The 19874-nt window shown below is 39.6% G+C and overlaps 1 protein-coding gene across 5 annotated transcripts in view; it reads left to right on the forward strand.

The window, feature by feature from the left end:
- Positions 1-19874, forward strand: part of DPP6 (dipeptidyl peptidase like 6) — a 565289-nt gene that overhangs the window by 424124 nt on the left and 121291 nt on the right. For all 5 annotated transcript variants that reach the window (XM_074831423.1, XM_074831453.1, XM_074831444.1 and 2 more), the window contains exon 6: positions 15213-15265. In XM_074831423.1, the coding sequence (XP_074687524.1) occupies positions 15213-15265 (53 nt within the window). The remainder of the gene's footprint in view (positions 1-15212; positions 15266-19874) is intronic.

The following is a 19874-nucleotide window of genomic DNA, read 5'->3' on the forward strand; positions in this document are numbered from 1 at the left end:
CTAATGGGTATAAATATTAATGAATCCTCACAACATCCTTTTGAGTTAGGTGAGAACTATTATTATGATAAATATGCCCCTGAAAATTAGACACTGTCATAACTATCATCACTAATACTGCTAATATTGTAGCTATGATATTTATTACTTAATTGAAATGGATTTACCAGTGCTAGAAATTTGCATAAGCCTGTTTTCTTTCAGTGGCAATAAATATATTTCAAATTTAATTTTTTCATTCCACCCAATGTTGTTTTCAGGAACAATGAAAATGTATAGTGATTACACTATGTAAAGTGAGCACAGTTAGAACATTTGTACCATAAAATAATACTACCTGGTTTAATGATTTGCTAATTTTTGGTGTTTGTTGTAAACCAGTAGAATTTTTGAGTGGAGCATTTTGAGGGAAAAAGCTTATGTTTATAGTTTTCATATCCTTTTTTTCATATGCATGCAGTTTTGCACCTCTCTTTCTCATAAACCAGGACTCCTTCTCTACTGTAAAAGTGCACAATATAAGGGCAGTGTTGACTATTATCAAACGCTAGTGACTAAAACTACTTTCCCAATATGTTCAAGCCTAAAGTAACTGTAACTTTGTTTACTTATGAGAATTAAGTTACCCATTATTAGGCTCAATAACTGTAGTTTCACTTCCTACAAAAAAAAAAAAAAGAAGTCAATCCTTATAATGTAAGTTTATATTAGTTAAAATGTTTTTCTGTTATTACATCTGTGTGTATCTTCAAGCAAATTATCTTCTCTTTTCTCGATTCACCAGAGGACTGTAGTCATTCAGTGTTTCTGTAATGAGCAGAAGTCAAGTTATTAATGAATTAGTGGAACCACATAGACCAACTACTCATCAAATCTGATGATTTGCTAAATCTTGGGTCTTCTTCATGAAAACAACATATTCAGTGGCTTTGAATAGAATAAATATTGCTAATACCATTCAGCTAATATTTAATATTTCAGTGAAGTGCTCACAGCTTCTGAAAATTGCACCATTTTTATGAGCATGCCTGTGTGGGTTTTAGCAACGTGATTCTGGGGCTCCAGGGCTGAAAGTGGGCACCACCTTTTTGCTCCTTCTTCTTACATATTCTTGTGTCCTATTTTGAGTCATATTATTGCAACATCCAGATCAGTAGGGTAAATACCCCTGTTTAATAATGTGCTTTTTATCCTATTTGTAGTGATAAGGAGAACAGAAGTGATTTGGCTACATTTACATAACAAAAGCTGAGGTTTGTGTGTCCAGAAGTATTGCATTAACAAGAAAGTACTGAGAACATAGGGGAGGTTAATTTTCTGGGTGATAGTTTACTTTGGATTTGAAGCTGAAGCAACAGTTACTATTTGACAAAATTTAGAGGATACAATTTATTTTAAAAGGAGAGTGTTGTGGGTTTTTTTAATTAGGAATCTGGTCTACTTAAAATATCCTTTGTGAAAGACTGCCTATCATTTCTAATCTCAAAATCACCATGAATAAATTCCCTAATCTGCCGTTTTCATTGTGGGCTGAACAGCAACAAGACAAACTAAAGAGGATTTTCAAAGGCATCAGAGAAGGTTGATTCAAAAACATTTCTACACTTCCATTTGCTTTTCTGTCAGACCTGGAGGTGTGCAGCTCACCCAGTACACCAGCACTTCGCGGTCACCTTGCATTAAATAAACCAAAGCTGCTAATAAACAAAGTCTGGGCAGCTGGGAGGTTTTCCTGACAATGAATCTCAGTTTAGGCAGAAGTAGCAATATCTCTGTCAGACATACCAACGTGCTGAGTTTTTCTGTCGTGTGTTGGTATCAGTAATTGGTTCAGCCTAATTAATATTTGATATCTGCAGTGGCACAGAGAGAGGGAAGTTTGCCACACAACTCTAGAGGGATTTATGGGTTTTCAAAACTCTATTACAGCATTGTGCAAACACTGTCTTCTCAGGTGTCCTTAGTTGTGCCTTCGACAGCAGAGCCCTTTTGATGCCAAATATTTTTCTGCTGCACATGCTTACAAAATTACAAATTCTTGCTATGGGAGGGTGGATACCCATTTTAATTGAGTAAACATTTTATCAGGTGGCGGGAATATTTGTTTTTACTGCTCAGCAGTCATCTCTCTGTCCAATTTCTGCCACATTGTGTGTTTAGAATAGAAATTTTTGGACACAGGCACAGTACAGTGGAGCAATAATTAGTGACAAGTTTAATCCTAGAGCTCCCTTTTGAAGAAGAAACTACAGAAGCTAATTTTGTCTTGGTAGCTTTCAGGACCAATTTTGGACTAACACAGGGGAAGAAAAGAGGTCAAACCTATTCTTTATTTGGTTTGGAAGAGCCTCATGGTTCATTTCAAATCCCTACAAAGCTCCATCAGAAAATGCATTCCTTTATGTAGCCTGAATGGTTCTTTGCTCTCAGCAGAAATCCTTCTGCTTTGGCACAGCTCAGTTTAATTAATTACAGAAAAATTTCCAGCTTAAACAAGGAGTTAGAGTGGGGATAGGCGCTCAAGTGCATCAACTGCAGGCATATTTTGGTAGTTAAGTTCCTTGGGCCATGGGGCAATCGGTTCCTACTTAAATTTAAGGGTTTGTCTTTGTAACTCTGGGTAGAAGCAGTAACAAAGAATGTGGAGTGAAATGACATATCCAAAATGTGCGTACTTTTTCTTTATTTTTCATTCTTAATAAAGGGGAAATGATGGGCACTGAATCTCAGCAAAGAGGAATGGATGGGTGAAGCCTTCATGTGTTTATTATCCATAGAATTGCACGTCTTAAATGCAAGGAATGGGTACTCACCCCAGCATCACGTCCTCAGCAGGTACTCTAGAAGTGGGGTCATCTCAACATTGAAGGAACTGGTTGGGACCCTGCATTTATCATGGGTAACCACTATGCTTACTTGTGGCCTGCAGCACTTTCCTGGAGCAAGCAATAAAACCACATTGGGATCCCAGTTTTTTAGCTCTGTTGCTCCCTGTTATTGGGGGATGTTTTCAGCAGGAAGTTTGTGCTTCTGAAATAATGATCTGGATTAATTCATAAAACACAATACAGTGTATTTGCCTGAGCTAGGAAGCAAAGCTGTGCCCAGCCGGTCTTCCTGCAGTCCTCAGTCTCCACATTCCAATTTTGCTAATGCACGCTCCCTTTATAGCAGTGGTTTCAGTTAAAACTGCACTGAATCTCAATTTCTTACTGAGCCTCCATTCCAGGGAGTGTTGTTTAGTGTTTTTATTGCAAAAAAAATACTGTGTGAAATGGAGTGCATTAAAAACTGAGTATGCTGACTTCAGCTGCTGTGCCACCTCTGAGCTTTAACTATTTTCTATTAAAAACAAAGGATTAAACTCTTGCAGTCCTTCTAATAATATAGATAAATGGAGTTAGAACTAAACTTTAAGCCTCTTGATTTGAGCTGTGAGACTTCAACACAGACATGACTGAGTGCAAAATATTTCAAACCAGGTTGGACAGCAGAGGCCAACAACCTGTATCCTACATTTATTCACAGGCACAGATATATATCAGTAAACTGAAAAGCAAATCCACAGTTCCAGGGAAGACTAGAGTAATATCAAAAGTCAGAAATAATTAGCCGTCGTGCAAGAGTACATAGGTATATTCTGTATCGGTATCAGCTATCAGCAGTCTTTTCTCTGTAAATATTTTCTTTAGCAAATGAGATTTTCATCAAACAGAGAAGGGAAAATAAAAAGACTCAAGACAAAACACTATGATACAAAAATAACCAATTTTTCTTTGCTTGGATAAGATTAGATTTTTCATTCTACCTTTCTGAGTGTATAGATCAGCTAACTTGAACAGACAGACTGGTAGAGATTAATGTTCGAACAAAATTCACAGAATATCTTAAAAATAACCTGCAATTTATTTTTGAATAAAACATAGGTAAGGTAATTGTACAAGGTCTCCTAGATAGTCAAAATCAGATAGACAGTCAGCAGTAAAATTATTGCATTTTCTTTCTTGCACTCATATGGGAATGCATCTTAGTGAAACACAGGGGAACTTTCTTTTCTTTAAGAGGAATGAAATCAATATAGCTATATAAAAATTATTGAAAAGAAATTAGAACTTAATAATGAACTAGGTTCCTTGCAACATACTGAGGCTTCAAAATTACATAGAGGTACGTTACTGTTTTTAGCATATTTTTGCTTCCTAAGTTTCTAGGGACAATAAAAAACCCATTTTGTGCTGGATTGTCATAAGTATAGATAGTTATTTTAAAATGTTAAGGAGAGAAATATATTAAGAATAGGATGCACAATGGGGAAACAACAGTGATTCAAAAGGCATTAGAAAGCAAAATCAGAAAGAGTTTAATTCTGGTGTCTATGCAGAAACATATGAAGCAGTCCCAGCCTGCAGGTGTTTACAATCTAATTCTTCTGATTTCCAGTCTCTTTTATTTATTTATTTTTAATCACTGAAATAGGAAAAAAAACATATTTAGTGCCCTCTTCTGGAAAACCAGATCTTACTAAGCAGACTACCCCAATGAAATTCCTGTACTCAGAAATGCAAATCTTCTGATGCAAATGTTCTCCTCTTTAGCTGAGTTACATGCCTAAATTCAAGGATTGTGTGGCTCTGTGTTTACCCTAAACAAGTGCCTTTTACCTCTTCAGCTGCCTGCAGAACTCTGTTTTTATCAGGGCTATGTTAAAAACAATAATTAACGTTCCTCCTTGGGCAGCTAATGACCCAGATTTGAAAATGGAATCTTCTAATCTCTTTTCTTCTATTCTCTGCTCAAAAAGCTCTTCCTTGAAAAAGGAAATGAATCATAGGGCTTTAGTCAGGTCTTTAAAAGTGTGAGTCCTCATATTTTTGTGTGCAAGAGTGGAAGAATACCCGTACAGTGATGCTGTTGATGGTGGTGCTGTGAAGGGTTGTGCAGCAGGCAAGGAACAGGGGATGCTCTGTGCTTCTTCCTGCCATTTGCTCTCCCCCTACTTTCTGAAGAGATGCGTATCATCACCACAGTCCATTTACCCCTTGGAAGATGTCCACAGCATCACAAGGATGACACACAAAATGTCCTGCTGTTTCGTATGTGATTTCAGTTTATTTTTCCTTATGTCAGAAAATAAAAATGCCACCTCCAGTGATTCAGATCCACATGTACATCGAGATACAGCTCAGGGTCTTCTGATCTCATACAGAACAGGAAAATGAATCTTTCACTGAACAGATAGAGGATTTTAGACCAAGGTCCCTGGCATGTATCTGAATACTTTCATTCTCCTTTCTCATCCACTTCAGTGCTCTTAAACTGCTGCTCTCTAATGCTTTTTGAAGGTCTAATCTTTCTTGTCTTGGATTCCTTTCTTTGAGTCTTCTAAGAGTGCCCTGAGCCTATGACCATCATAGAAGATTTCAATGATAGTGCTAACCTCTTTGTAGTATTCACCTTCTCAACTGCTGTAGTAGAAAAAGCAATTTTTATATGCTAAGAGTAACTTTTAATACAAAGAACATATGCTGTGGTTCTCTACTTGCTAATTTCTGCTGCTAAAGTGGATTATTTAAAAGTGAATAAATTAATTAGATATACTAAGCATTCAGCCCATTTTCATGGCTTGGTTCTCACATAATTGCTACAAAGCTGCACCATTTGCATTGTAAACTTCACAGAAAAGGTTTTTAGAATCTTTCCACATTTGGTCTGCTCAGCTCAAGAAATGTTTCATTTAAAGAAGGCATTATCTAATGTTTCGTTAAAAGCATTGATTATTAAGCATTGATTTCTCATGCTGTCCTTCAGCCCTCAGACTTTCAACTCCAAAGTCAGTGAGGGTGAGCGTCAGTCAAGTGAATGTAGATGTAAACAACGTAGATGCATCATCTACCCTGGACTGCCTTTATAATCAGTGTACTCCAGGGTGTAAATCTAAGGCTAAAATAGACACCAAAGGCTGGTCAGAGGAATCAGACCCCAAACAGGCTTTTGGCACCATTGTCTGGGAAGAGGGTGTTGCTACATGAGGTTGTAGGTGCAAAAATTGTAAATGCTTGTAAAGAATGACTGGATAGGTCAATGGCAGGGACACCCCTCAAGGTAGACAGCTGCAAAGAGAGTGACTCCAAGCTGCAAACTGTGAGGGCCTGGAAAAGTATTTTGAGGGAAGGATGACTATGAATAAGCTAACTCCAGTCTTCTTTCTGAGTCGACTTTGGGCTACTGTCCGAGCCAGGATAGTGAACTGGATGGACTTTGAGTCTGACTCAATACAGGTATTATCATGACCACAGATATTACAAGAGAATCAGGGTTGTATGTTTTGTGTATGTTTATATGGATTTGAAGGTTTTCTATGTTTCCTGGGTTTGGGATAATTGTTGTCTCCTTCTAAAACTTTTATTTGGCCCTAGGCTATTTTTGTACTTATAATGTTGTTTGTTTATCTTTTTCTTAGATATATTGTTTGGTATGTTGAATTACAACATTAACTTTGTACTAGATAATTTAATTCTCATTTCCAAGTTTCTGAACAGGCCTATAAAACAGGCAAGTACAGTGCTTGGAGAATTAGTCTTACACTACGCCTGCTGCAGAGTGGGAGGGGAACCTGGGAGTTTATACCGTGTGATGTGAATACCAATAAAAGTTTGAAAACAAGATCAACAACAAAACGAGTTCATTACTCATAATTCTTATAAACTTGATTGCAGATGCTTTCCAATAACCTGATCAACAAGTGCACAAAGGCTGGTGCAAAAATCCTACCGAGTGTTTTGTAGCTGCCATTGTATTTACCAGTTAAAAATGGAGCAGTTGTCCTTTAAGCCAGTGACTGTAAGTGCTTGCTGGTGCTGCTGGTGCCAGTGGAGCGCTGGGAGGGACAGGTGGCTTGGGAGCAAAAGGAGGCTTTTGTAATTGCTTGGCAGGGCAGAGCTGTATTAGAGTGCAGCAGCAGTTGGCAGATTGGATTAACGCTCTCCTAGGGGTGAGATCTGGCACACGAACTGTATGTTAATACCAGTAGCCTAAGTTGGTTCTGGAGCTGCATTTGTAACAAAAAGAGCATCCACTTTACCTCCACCATGTCACACAGTGATAAATCCTAAAGCTGGCCTTGAAATTCCGTCAGCAGTATAAGGCTCTCAAAAGTGTAATTTGGAAACAAATCTTTTAATAAAGTATTATCATGAAACAACTGAGATAGATAATCAGTTTGTGGAACATGAAGTAACAGCATTATCTTACAACACTGCAATCCATCTATTACTGTAGTGGATGTTGTCATCACAGTTTATTTATGGTTATTTTGCAAACTAGAGATGACACTTATTTGTGAAGGAGTAAGTCCTTGGCTTTGCTGGTTCAGAGGCCTTTGGTTTGGTGGCTGGAAAATCAGCTTCTAATCCCAGCACTCCCCCTGTATGTTTGTGGGAGAGATTTACATCTTAACCACGCATGTTGCCTGCAGCGCATGACCCTATTACAATTGGCTTGAGCTTGAGTTACAAATGCTTCTAAAATGCAAGTCCCCGTGGCATGAATGTGCTGTCCCTTCCTGATGTCACCTTGATGTGAGATTGTTGTTGCTCCAAGGAAGCCTCTCCAGTGTGAGTGACAGGGCATTCGCAGCACTGCATGACTGTAGAGCTGTCCTGGTTGTCCTCTGCGCACCAAGGACAATCCTATAGAGAAAAGCTTCTTCAGACTCGTATTGCAGTGATCTAATTTTCAGTCTCAGAGATTAAATTGTTAAAAGATTTGAAAAACAGAGCCATGCAAAGACTCTTCCTGATGATCCACTGCCTCTTGTGTTCTTCCACTCTCCGTCCCTTGTACATAACATTTTATTCCCTTCTTCCAGATCGATTGCTAAAATTTTTTTCTGATTCTGGAGATACCCAATCGCTGATCCTTGATTTCCTACAACATTGGGTAGCAGTGGAGCAGCTCCTTATTCACACTGGTGTGGCTGAGATGAGGCGCTGACCCATTGGGTCTCTCTGAGACATTAACTGCTTAGCGTTGGCAGTGTAATTTCATCCAGTTATGCTGCTGAGTTGGGATTGTCCCCTCGTCTTTCCAAGAAAAATGGTTTCCTTCCATAACTCAACTGTAATATGTGCACTCCCCAGGTATATATTTTTCTTCTTTTGCCCAAATGTTAATTTAAGTTAGTTCCTCTGGAATACAGAGACAATTATAGCAAAGGCAACCAGTTGCCAAATGCTCTGTATGTCAGTTGATCCAGAGGCCCCTTCTTCTCATCACCTTTCCTGCTTAAACCTATTTTCCCTGTCTCTGCCCTTTCCTGGGCTCCCCCGACCATCCCGGAGTGGCACAGCACTCTCAGTGTGCACTTTCTGCGTCTGTGGCCATGTTACACATGTGGCTGCTCAGCTGGATGTGGTGCAGTGGGTGAGAGCATCCCAAATCAGGTGTTTGATAACAGCTGTGGGTTATTTGGCTGCCAGCTGAACCAATACACAGGAAATGCTCGATGATAGCATTTCATTATGGTTTTCCTAATTTATTAGAGGCACAAAGAGAAATGGGCAGTGTTCCTTGGAGGGATGTAGAAACAGGTTGGCACATGGCATGAGACTGTAATAGAGGTACATTACTTGGGAAGTGATAAAGTATAAAGGGATAATTCAATGTACAGACAAAAGAGAATTTGCCATCTCAGAAGAAAACAAAATAGGTCAGTATTGCAATTAATTTGAAAGGTGAGAATATTGAAAAGACCTCAAATTATATGGCTTTATTGATTTGTTTGGTTCTTTCAAGCAATCGAGCTTCACTGAGTGTAGGGTACAAAATACTAGTATGGATTTTGGTGTGGTTTTTTTATTACAGTGACACAAAAGGAATAGATAGCATGTGGTTTTTCAGAGAATCTAATTCCAGGCTGGTTACTATGGAGTGCCTATTAGCAATAAAATGGTGGTAATACTTTGCTAAAGTAGCTGGGCTGGGGAGAATACTGCTGACCAGTATGTCTCCACTGACAGAAAAAAATGAAAAGACCATTACCTGACTGCCCACAGACCATGCCTGAGCCAGAAGTAACCCCTTATGCTCTAAGTCACAAATACACGGAAGAATGAAAGATCATAAACTGAACAAAACATTACCAAGAATTTGGTGGTCAGTTACAGGAATGGATTTTTCATCCCTTTGGAGGGCCAGTTCAACACGTAATGGGAAAAGAAAGATTTCTCAACAGAACAGAAGGGTTCAAGTTACTCATCAGTTTTCAAGTTGTACAGCCCCAACAAAACCAATGTAATCATAAAGATTTTTGATCAAGGCAAATGATGTTGACTCATTAAGTGAAAATTTGGTCTTTGATGTTGACTGTCATCAAAAATGGAGAAAATTCTACAAACAGTGACCTGCTTTAACTCTCCACAGAATACCATAAAGAAGTATGGCAGTGAGGTATTTTTAGTTAAACAATTATCCTTTTCTCTGCTGGAAGACTTGTATGAATGGCATAGTTACACTGTAAAAATAACACAATATTTCCTTGTTGGTGACTGACCAATATAAGAATCAGTGTGACAGTGTGGCAGTGACTTGGGTCATGCTTTACTGTGCATGGTATGTGCATGTCATAGAAGGAAACACAACCTCTGGCTAATGCTTGCTTGTGATTTTTCCTTCTGAACTTGTTTTTCGCTCCCTTTCATCTCATTGTTAGATAACAGGGAACCAGATATGTGAGCTGTTTACCAGTGCAGAGCAGCAGCCTTCTTGCAGTCTACTTAATTTTCTTTTCCCTCTTAATTTGTCAACTTCAGAGCCTGGTTAAATATCACAGATTTTAAAGGCCAAATGGCAAATCATCTTTTACCTGCATATTTTGCATCACAGCGTGAGTTACCGTTTAAGGGTGCCAGGACCATTTTGAAAGGTGGAGTATGTAATTATGTCAAATGTTTGTGATTATTCAATCAGTTTGACATTCATATGTGCATTTGGGGATTTGTCTGCTCATAGAATGGGTCGGAAAATGGGCTATATATGATCTACTTCCAGCAAATGTCTTTTTAGAGACTCTTCTTGGGAAACCCTTTTAATGGATCTGGCAGTTCCTGTTCCACTGGCCACTTGTGCTGTATTTTTATTGTCTTACCGTAGTGTGTAAAAGGGAATAGATTATAAAGACAATTTGGGTCCTGAGGGAATCTACTGGAGATATACTTTATTGTTAGAGAATAAGAAGTGATTCCATTTACCCAGATAACTACTGAGTGCTTTATAATTAATTACATGAAAATATATTCTTGCTATTTTCAGACTTTAGCCAACCATTGTACAGTTTTATTTCTGATTGCTATTTGGAGTGGTCATTTTTATTTAGGGGTACTGGGATGATTTTTTGGATGAAATATGTGATTTCTGAAAAAGAAGAAATACACTAAGTACTAGAAATTTTGTATTAAGCCTTGCAAGCTGCTTTATAACACAATTTGCACTTCTACTCTGTCCTGTAGCTGTTTCCTTTCAAACCGAAGTTTTATGGGACTTTTTGTGAGTTTTCTAGATAATTCTTTAATGCAAATAACACTACTGCATGAAGGACCAGGTGATTCTATGGAGTGATTTAGAAAATGGATGCAAAGGATGTGTTATTCCTGTGTTTATCAAGTAATTAATAATCATGAGATCATGACAGCCAGTCCACCTGGGTTTAATCTCAGATCTGTGAATTGCTTAATATGCTGAGTGGAAAGACCCTAAATTAGATGTTTTGATAGAACAGCCTGTTGGAAGATGAGAGCATTGGGCTGATTTGGGGAGTCTTCTTCTAAGGGTTTTTTCCCTCCTTCTTTACTTATAAACCTCCTTGAAAGAAAGTCTGCATGTGCCTCTTTGTATTGATTCAGCATCTTTTCATATGAACATTAAAGAAAGCCTTTTGATAAATGCTGATTATTGCTGGTGCTAGCATGGTATCAGCCCACAAAGTGTGACAGAAACCAGCACAGAATATGGTAGTGTAAACTAAACTCTTCCTTTTTTTCAGATGTTAGTGATAAATCCTCAGCAGGTAGTGTAGTCTTTCATACCAGCCAAAATATGCTGAAAACACATTGCACAATCTCCTTCTAAAAATTCCCTAATTTCCATCTAAAACCTTTTCCTAATCCTTTGTGAGTTGAACCAGCAGTGCCAAATTAAAAATAATAATTTCAAACTTTTAACAAAGTTAATGAAGGCAAAGTCTCTGTGTGTCCAGCCTGTGTCTGTGTGAAAACCAGGGGAGATATAGGGAGGTAACCAGGAACCTACCTGTCTTTTGGGTCTTATATCAAGTATCTGTGCAGTTGCTTTGGGTCAAGAAGAAGAGCTATGGTTTCTAATTTAAAGTATATGAATAGTTACAATGAATAAATGAGTCCAGATCCATTATATTATTAAATAACATGTATTTTCTATTTAAGTAAACCCTACTGGACTAGGACCTGTATCCCTGGAGATGAAGCAAGTGCTTTCAAGGAGACATTACTCTACCATTCACACCATACTTTGCTCTGTAGTGATGTGGCACAGAAATTGCTTCTTCAGTTTTGTTTCTGTAGCTTGTAAGAACCACAATTTATTTGTTATTTTGAAATCTGGTGGTAGGGGAGAGGTGAATACTCTTCTCTGCTTCTGTATGTGCTGCAGTGTTTGCATTTCTGCTGTCATCTGGTCAGGTGCAGGTTTATTTTGTTGATTACATAAAATGAGGTCAGTGGTTTCGCAACAAAGTGTTGTCCTGGATAATTAGTCCTGTATTTTTCTGAATTTTAGAGAGATAATTGTCTTTCCAAGACTAAAGCAGAAACAGATAGATCTGTCTCTTAGACCCTTTATGGTTTCAGTGTAAACATGCATATATTGCAGAGCATAACGTAGATTGAAAGTAAGCAAGATCTGTGTTGGGACCTGGGATGAAAAGCCCAGTGAGAGAGTGTTTCTGCAACAGTGGTTTTAGTATCATGACTTCTACGGCACTTGTTGGTCACAGCTGGCATGGGAGCTTTTGTGAGCCGATTTTGGTAATACCTAGAACCCTTCAGAGCAGTCTTGAACTTGTTCTAACTTATGTTGGTGGGATGACTTGGCACACAGGGTCTACAGAGCAAAACAGTTGCCAGAAACTCTGCTACCTTCAAATATGCCTCTATACTGAGAGGAGCTGTGTGCTTCTGGGATACAGCCAAAAATCAGGGCTGAGGGCATCAAATAAGTACAATGGTTTTTGGCGCACTCCTTGGATAGAGAGGGGGAACACAGAATACAGTTATTTTTGTTGTCTAAGCCTCAGAAAAAGAGAGGTTAAATGTAACGAATACTAACTTTTAAGCACTGTCCAGTCTCTGAGGCTTACCTTTGGCTTTCAGAAGAATGCTTGTCTCTTTCCTGCACTTTTTCCCTGGTGTGGGTTTTTTCTGCTGGTAAGTGAATAGCCTAATTTAACTTGACCCCAGCAGAAATTTTAGGTGAAATATTAAGCAGACATAGCCATCCCCTCGAAAAGTTAAATTAACTTCATTTGGTTATTTTATGTAAGAGGAAAGCAGCCATTTCATTTCTCAGAAGACATTAAGTGATGTTTCTTTTGGATTCCTGTCTGCTTCGGAGGGTGGCTCACAGTGTGTTTTTCTAAACAGGTTTGAAATAGTAGGGATAAGAAGGACTTTTATGCTGCATTTACTCTTGTCCTTAAGAACTATAATAATAATAAATGTCTGGTCCTGAAATCTTTGCTCATACAAGTAGTTGTTGTTTACATGAACAAACCTACTGATTTTAAGGATTTATCTGAGGAAGTATTGCTCCTGTGAATGAACTCTGCCAGCTGCAGGCCTTTGAAGATTACAGGCTACAGGCACAGCTGATGTGAGATGCTTTAGAGTCTGGCCAAAGACCCAAGAGGATGACAAATAATGTTCAGAAAATAAAGGAGTTCTTTTAGAGTCTTGCAACTTTTTTCCCCACTCCTGTGCTCTCTTGGCAAAGAAAATGTTTTACCTAAGTTTCCATTAATGGCTCTAAGACAGCTCTAAACTCTCTAGCATGGCTGTGGGGACTCTGTACCATAAGTAGGGACATCAGTAGATGTCCTGCTCAAAATTTCCCTGGCTGTTTCTTTTCCCTCCAGCCTGCCATATCTCTCTATTTTCTTCTGAAGGTATCTGTTTATACTCATTTTTGGGGCTGGCTTCTGCCTCTGCCTCTGATACCTGACCACACAGCATGGCTTGTTACCTTGAACACCAGTCCTTGCCTCAGATCACAATTTCTATATCTACATAATTTTCTACATCTACTGCCAGGATATTTAAAGGCAAAAGTTGCTCAGTATTTAATAGCAATGTATTATTAGGTTTTTCAGCTCTGTAGACAAAATTTAGTCTTCCAGTGCATTTCCTTTAAGAAATTTTAGCAGTTTTAAAACTTCACCAAAGCTGGAATAAATTCTAAGGCCACATGCATCAGCCAGGTCTCCAACATCAGAATTATAAGATTCAAGAGCTCTTTGGTATGATTGGATGTAGATGAGATAATGGTAATTTATTGGACGTCATCTGAAACAGGTGGATCTAGAAAAGACACCTGTACTAAATTGAATGCTAACTTGCAGTGAATTCACTTCTGTTCCTAGACCTTTCCTGATATCAATACACCAAAGACTCACCTTGCTGGAGGAGTCTTTATGTATCTGAATAGCTAAAAGATTTGGGATGTAGCCTGATGCTTCCAGGGAGTGAACTGCACAGGAGAAGGGAATCACATCAATCCGACATCAGTCTCTGCATTTCAGAGGCAGAAATTCAGTGCTTTCCCCTCTATACTCTGGTGGTAGCTTTTTTCAGGGGGTTCATGCAGTAGTGTAAGAATTTAGTGTTTGGATTCAAATGGTAATAGAGAAGTTTGTTTTAATATCTACAGGATGATGTGTGTTGTGTTTATCTGTCTCTCTACTGAGCCTCCAAAAGATGTAAGCCTGTTACAGAGGCCACTATGCAGGCTTGACCTCGAGAGTGCTTACTTGTCTGTAATGCTAGTGATGTGCTTGGGATGGCCACTGCTGAGGGCAGTAGCACTGTCCAGGGCATCTCATGGTTTCTTGGCATGAGTAAAATAAAATAATTGTGCAAAACCAGAGGTACCTAGGAAAAATAATTTTGATCAGACAAACTTGATTGGTGAAGCAAGTATTCAAGAAGTTCCTCCTTTGTCCTCTGGGACAGGATGCTTTATGAGAGCTACTGGAGAGCAAGTGACTTAAAGATTTAAGTAGAAGTCAAACAAAATGATTGTTAGGATATTTATTTATTTATTTAGTAGCATACAGTAACAGGACAGAATTGCAAAAGCGAGTGCCTATATAAATGTGTATAAAGTCATTCATATTTAGGCCTTTCTCACTAGGGCTCTGACTCTCGTGTTGCTCAGCATTGCTCGCCTTGGGCAACCACAGATCACTGTTAGGGATTGCATTGTCACTAGTGGAAAATCACCAGCTCTTAAATTGCTGACCTTGACTCTGGTATTATTATTTGCTATTCAGAAAATAAGTAATAAACTCTCCCTTCTGAGATGATCTGCCATGGAAGCTGACAAGCTGCTTCCCAAGGCTCAAAGAATGCAAATTGATATGAAGATGCAGCTTAGCAGGTCAAACAAACACGAGGTCAACTTTACGCCCTAAGTCAATAAGGCTTTATTTGCTGACTGACAGGGGTCTTACAAGCCGCTCCGAGATCACCCAGCATCACTCTCTGTTTTATTTATGTGAGAATAAAGCAAAAAATTATGCATTATATCCCTGTTTTGTCTAGTTATAATGATGGAGAATGTCTCCAGCTGACCAAGGTGTCCTCATTAATGATTGTTCTATATTTAGCCCTTGCAGAGACCATGTGCCCCCGGTTTAATCAAAGACCTGGTAGTCATGGTAACGACACAGAGCATCTGGATGTATACGATTTGCCAAACACTGTAATAAAGTGCAAGATGAAAAGAACACACAACAACGTTAGGTGAATTAATGATTGTTCTTTTCTACTACAGATTTTGAAGTGTTTATAAGAGCTCCCCAGCCATAAATGTTAGATTGTTTTTGCAGAAAAAGAGCCCTATTAACACAGGTGACAATTACTAATACCTTTTTTAATTTTGTTTTGTTTCTTAATTTCGTTTTGCAGGTGTATCAACATTCATATACGGCATATTATGTCCTCAGCAAAATACCTCATGGGTAAGCAATTTTTCAATGTCTTCATTTAAAAACTCAGCCATTAAGAATTCTGCAAAATAGCGTATATCGTGACAAATGGTTTCCTGTGACAGCCCTTTGCAATGGTCTGGTATTCAGCTGTAGCATCCACTGAGCTGTGTTGTACAAAAGATGACATAGTCTGGAAACAGAAGTACTCAGCTTCCCCGGAGAGTCAGACTACATGAATTTCATATTCCAGTCTTCAAGTTTTTGGCTGGAATATAGATGTGTTGGCGTCTGGCTCAGAGCTGCGGTTGGCCACTCACCAGAGCACTGTCAGAGGATCTATCCAGGGGTGTTTAGTCCCTTATATTTGGTCAGAATTGAGGCATCGCCCTTCAGTTTTGGGTCTCTTGGCAGATTCCTTTGATACAAATGCTCTCTCTAGCATCCCATCTGAATGCAGATAGACCATTATTCTGTTCCCAGGATCCCAATGCTGCTTAGATACATGCACTCACAATTATACTGAAGTTGCGAGCCTTGGGGTTTATAGTTTATCTTTTCAGAGAAGAGTGTGAGGTAAGTGCAGACAAACAAGAACACCACATAGGCTTTGCACAGCATTTCTGAACTTAATGAAAGGATATTGCTTTACCTAAAGCACATAGCATGAAAGGTTATGTATCATTACAAGTAACAAAATTCCATCACACAGTGCCTCCTCATTTAGGTCCCTCTGTCCACTGGAGGTCCTGAGGTAGGCTCAGTGTTTAACACAGGCTTCAATTAGCTTGAGGGGATCCTTCTTTAGAATCATAGAATAGAATCATAGAATCATTCAGGTTGGAAAAGACCCTTTGGATCATCGAGTCCAACCATCAGCCCTACTCTACAAAGTTCTCCCCTACACCATATCCCCCAACATCTCATCTAAATGACCCATAAACACATCCAGGGATGGTGACTCCACCACCTCCCTGGGCAGCCTATTCCACTGTCTGACCACTCTTCCTGTGAAAAATTTTTTCCTAACGTCCAGTCTAAACCTCACCTGTTGGAGTTTAAAGCCATTCCCCCTTGTTGTGTCACTAATCACCTGTGAGAAGAGACCAGCACCAACCTCTCTACAATGTCCTTTCAGGTAGCTCTAGAGAGTGATGAGGTCTCCCCTCAGCCTTCTCTTCCTCAAACTGAACAGCCCCAGCTCCTTCAATTGCTCCTCATAGGATTTGTTCTCCAGGCCCTTCACCAGCTTTGTTGCCCTCCTCTGGACTCACTCCAGCACCTAGCTTTGATTAGTTGCAGTTTTTTAAATCCTCCTTTCTCAGCTTTGTCTTTGTGGCACTGCAGGTTACCTGCAGCTCCAACTCCATCACCCTGCAGCTCATTTCACCTGTCTTGTTTTTCTAGAGTTTAGCCCATAGTTTCTACCTGCATTTCCCTTAAAAGATATCTTTTTTATATGTACTTTAAGGACTGGCTCAACTGATCAGGAATGGAATGCCACTGTACCAGTAAGACACATGTAGGCATATGATGATACATGGTGTTTCAGAGTGACATTTCCATAGCACCAGTGGAAATGCATAAATTGCACAGCAAAATTCCTCAAATCATTGTCAGTAAATACAAAGCTGAAAGCCAGGAAACTCTGTGTTTTAAGTATCATATTGGTGATAACTGTGCAGGAATGGTAAAAAGAGTCAATATAGTTGTGCTCTGCCATTTCCATAGAACATGCACACAACTCTGGTTATAAAACAGAATTTCAGTATTTGCTATTCTTCCTCACTAAGTTGTCATTTCTATACGTTATGGCTAAACAGGAGGTAGATGTTTTGCATCCTTGCAATAGCTGGCAAGACCTGCAAAGTTTAAAAAAATCCGCCTGGTTTATACACAGGGTGATCATAGGATCACCAGATGACTCAGGCTAGAAAGGCTCTTCCAAGGTCTAACCTCCTGCTCAAAGCTAATTACTCAGAGCTTTTAGAAAACCTGCAGAAATGGAGACTGCACAGCCTCACTGGACAACCTGTCCCACTGACTGACTGTCCTCATGGGGAGAAAGTTTCTCCTTGTATCTAGCCTGAACCTCCCCTTTCAGTTTATATCCATTCTCTCTCACCCATACCACCATATTAAATGGATTAGTGTCTCTGACTTAGGAGAACACTGGGGCAGATCCTAAAGTCCTTTTGATTTCTGCATCCATGGGCCAGGTGCCTGTCCCTGAGAGAAGGCAGGATCCTGGCCATGCCTGTGTGCTCAGTGTTTCCTACTGCTTTTTGCAGTTCCCACTATGCCTGTGTACAGTGGATCAGCAGCCTTCCCACTGGTGGTCCTCAAGAGACCTCATCGTTTAACACAGGAATGATGTTTTAAGGGCAAAAGTCCTAGAAGTCAGACATTGCAACACCTACATTTTCGAGTCCCGTGCTCTCCTTCCAATCCAGTTTCTTTGGTACACTCATCAGTGGATTTAACAGTGGAGAAGATCCAATGGCAAAATATAAATACATCTCTCAGCATTTTTTCCCCCTAAAAATACTAGTTACATTCAGGTGTTCCTCAAGGATTTGTCTCAGCACAATTTCCACCCCCCCCCCCCAAAAAAAAAAAAACCACCACAGAAAAAAAAAATAACCCACCAACCAAAAAAACCCCACCAAACAACAACAAAAAACTGAAGTAGTTTTCTTTGGCTTCTACCTAGCAACAGAGAAATAATACTTTGTACAAAAAAATCTGTAGTAGACACATACATGATTTAAAATCTGCGAGCCCTGGAGCTTGTGAAGCCTGCTTCCCTGTATCTTGTAATTGTCTCACCAAAAAAATTATGAACTTGAGTTTAAGTTATTTCCATGTACAGTTGGAACATAGGAATTAGGAGATTTCTCACCATCATCCATGTCAAAGCTCTGGTCTCACAGTGTGACACGCTCCAGACCTCAGTCTCTTTCCTTCCTCGCCTCAATCTGGTCTTTGTTTTTGAGTTTTGGTTGGTTGGTTTTTGTTTTTTCCCAGGAACTTACTGGACTTATTTAGTTCTTGAAAACTCCATCTTTCTGGCAATATATCTGAAATTAGCTTGTGGTCTGAAAGGGTGTTGAGCAACAGGATGAACACACATCATAAGCACATAAGCTTTTTATCTGCAGTAAACCTGGCTGAGAGCAAAAGCATTTGACTGACAGCATAGTTCTATTCCAGACAAAACAGAGGTGGAAAAAATAGAAGTATCATGCATAGTATGTATTAAAAATGCTAAAAATGAACAATACAGTGGTCCAGGCAGTTTGCTACTACTACATGATCTTTCTTTGTCCCTGACAACCAGCTTTCTGTTCCACCAAGCTTCAGCTATGTTGCACACTCAGCTGTGTTTCGCCTTGCTCTCCATGTTTGGTTGAACAGTGGTGCAGGCAGTTGGAGGGTTGGATGTGTCAGAGGAGAGTATCCAGTATAAGGGGAAGATCTGGAAAGTGAGAGTTGGATGTGTCAGAGGAGAGTATCCAGTATAAGGGGAAGATCTGTAAAGTGAGAGGGTGCCAGAAGGCACACAGGTGTGTCAGACATTGGTGTCCCACAGCCTGATATAGTGATGGGTCAGGATGGATCCACTGGCAGGAGGTTTGGAAGGATTGCTGCATTTCATGTTGATGCAGGTATGATTTACAAAGTGTTTTGGGCTGTAAGTAGGTATACAGGCATTGCAATCCACATTGTACAGTAACAGTTGCATTGATCTTTCAGGTGATCATAGCGCATGTGAGTGTTGGAAAGGGTGGCACATTACCATTTCCCTGGAACATGGGCATTTATTGCGCCTTTGGAGTTCTGCGTATGTTTTAGGGTGGTGCATGAAGAGAGAGGACAGGTGTAGCAGGTGAACATGATCTAACAAGTGATGAAATACTTCAACTGAAAGTAGAGCCTCTGTTGGGTGAAGAAATCTGTTCATCATGTATTTATTTCATATTTAACCTGGGAGTATTGCTCTGATAGATGTGTGTGGATGAAGATTGTTGAGGGCAGGACTAAGCACACTGACACAGCACAAGATTCAGTTCTGTTTGACGTTCCAGGTCCTATGGTAATGACAAAATCTGCAGCCCACAGGCATCATCCTTGCCTTCCACCTGACCATAACACAAGTGTCAAAATCCCTTGACACTGAGCAACAATCCCTTTGCCATTTCTACAAACTGTTTTCATGCATTAGTCCTCTTCTGCAAGTAGACACCAGCTTTACACCCAGTTGGTGTGTGCGGGGGTGCCTCGGCATACCTCCAAATCAGCAGTGACTGCTGGTGAACAAATTCACTCCCCCCTGGCAATATCCCTCCTGCTCATTAGACACTCACTTCTGGAAGCAGGCTGTGACAGTGTGATTTTCCCTGTGCTTTCTCTACCTTATTCCTCATCCTCAGCTACGATCAGCCTCGTCAGAAAGGCCAGACAGTTTAGGCCTTGTACCCACTCATGCCCTTGCTACACCCCTGCTGAGGCTAACTAATAAGCCAATTAATCTAACTGTGGCATCACTTTTTAAATAACGTGACATTAATCTGCCAGCCTAAATTGCTTTTTAAAGGGAAATTTCTAATTATTTTTGCTACATTCTGCAGACTCTCCAGAT

The sequence above is a fragment of the Strix aluco genome, chromosome 1 (genome assembly GCF_031877795.1).
Source record: "Strix aluco isolate bStrAlu1 chromosome 1, bStrAlu1.hap1, whole genome shotgun sequence".
Classification (NCBI taxonomy): Eukaryota; Metazoa; Chordata; class Aves; order Strigiformes; family Strigidae; genus Strix; species Strix aluco.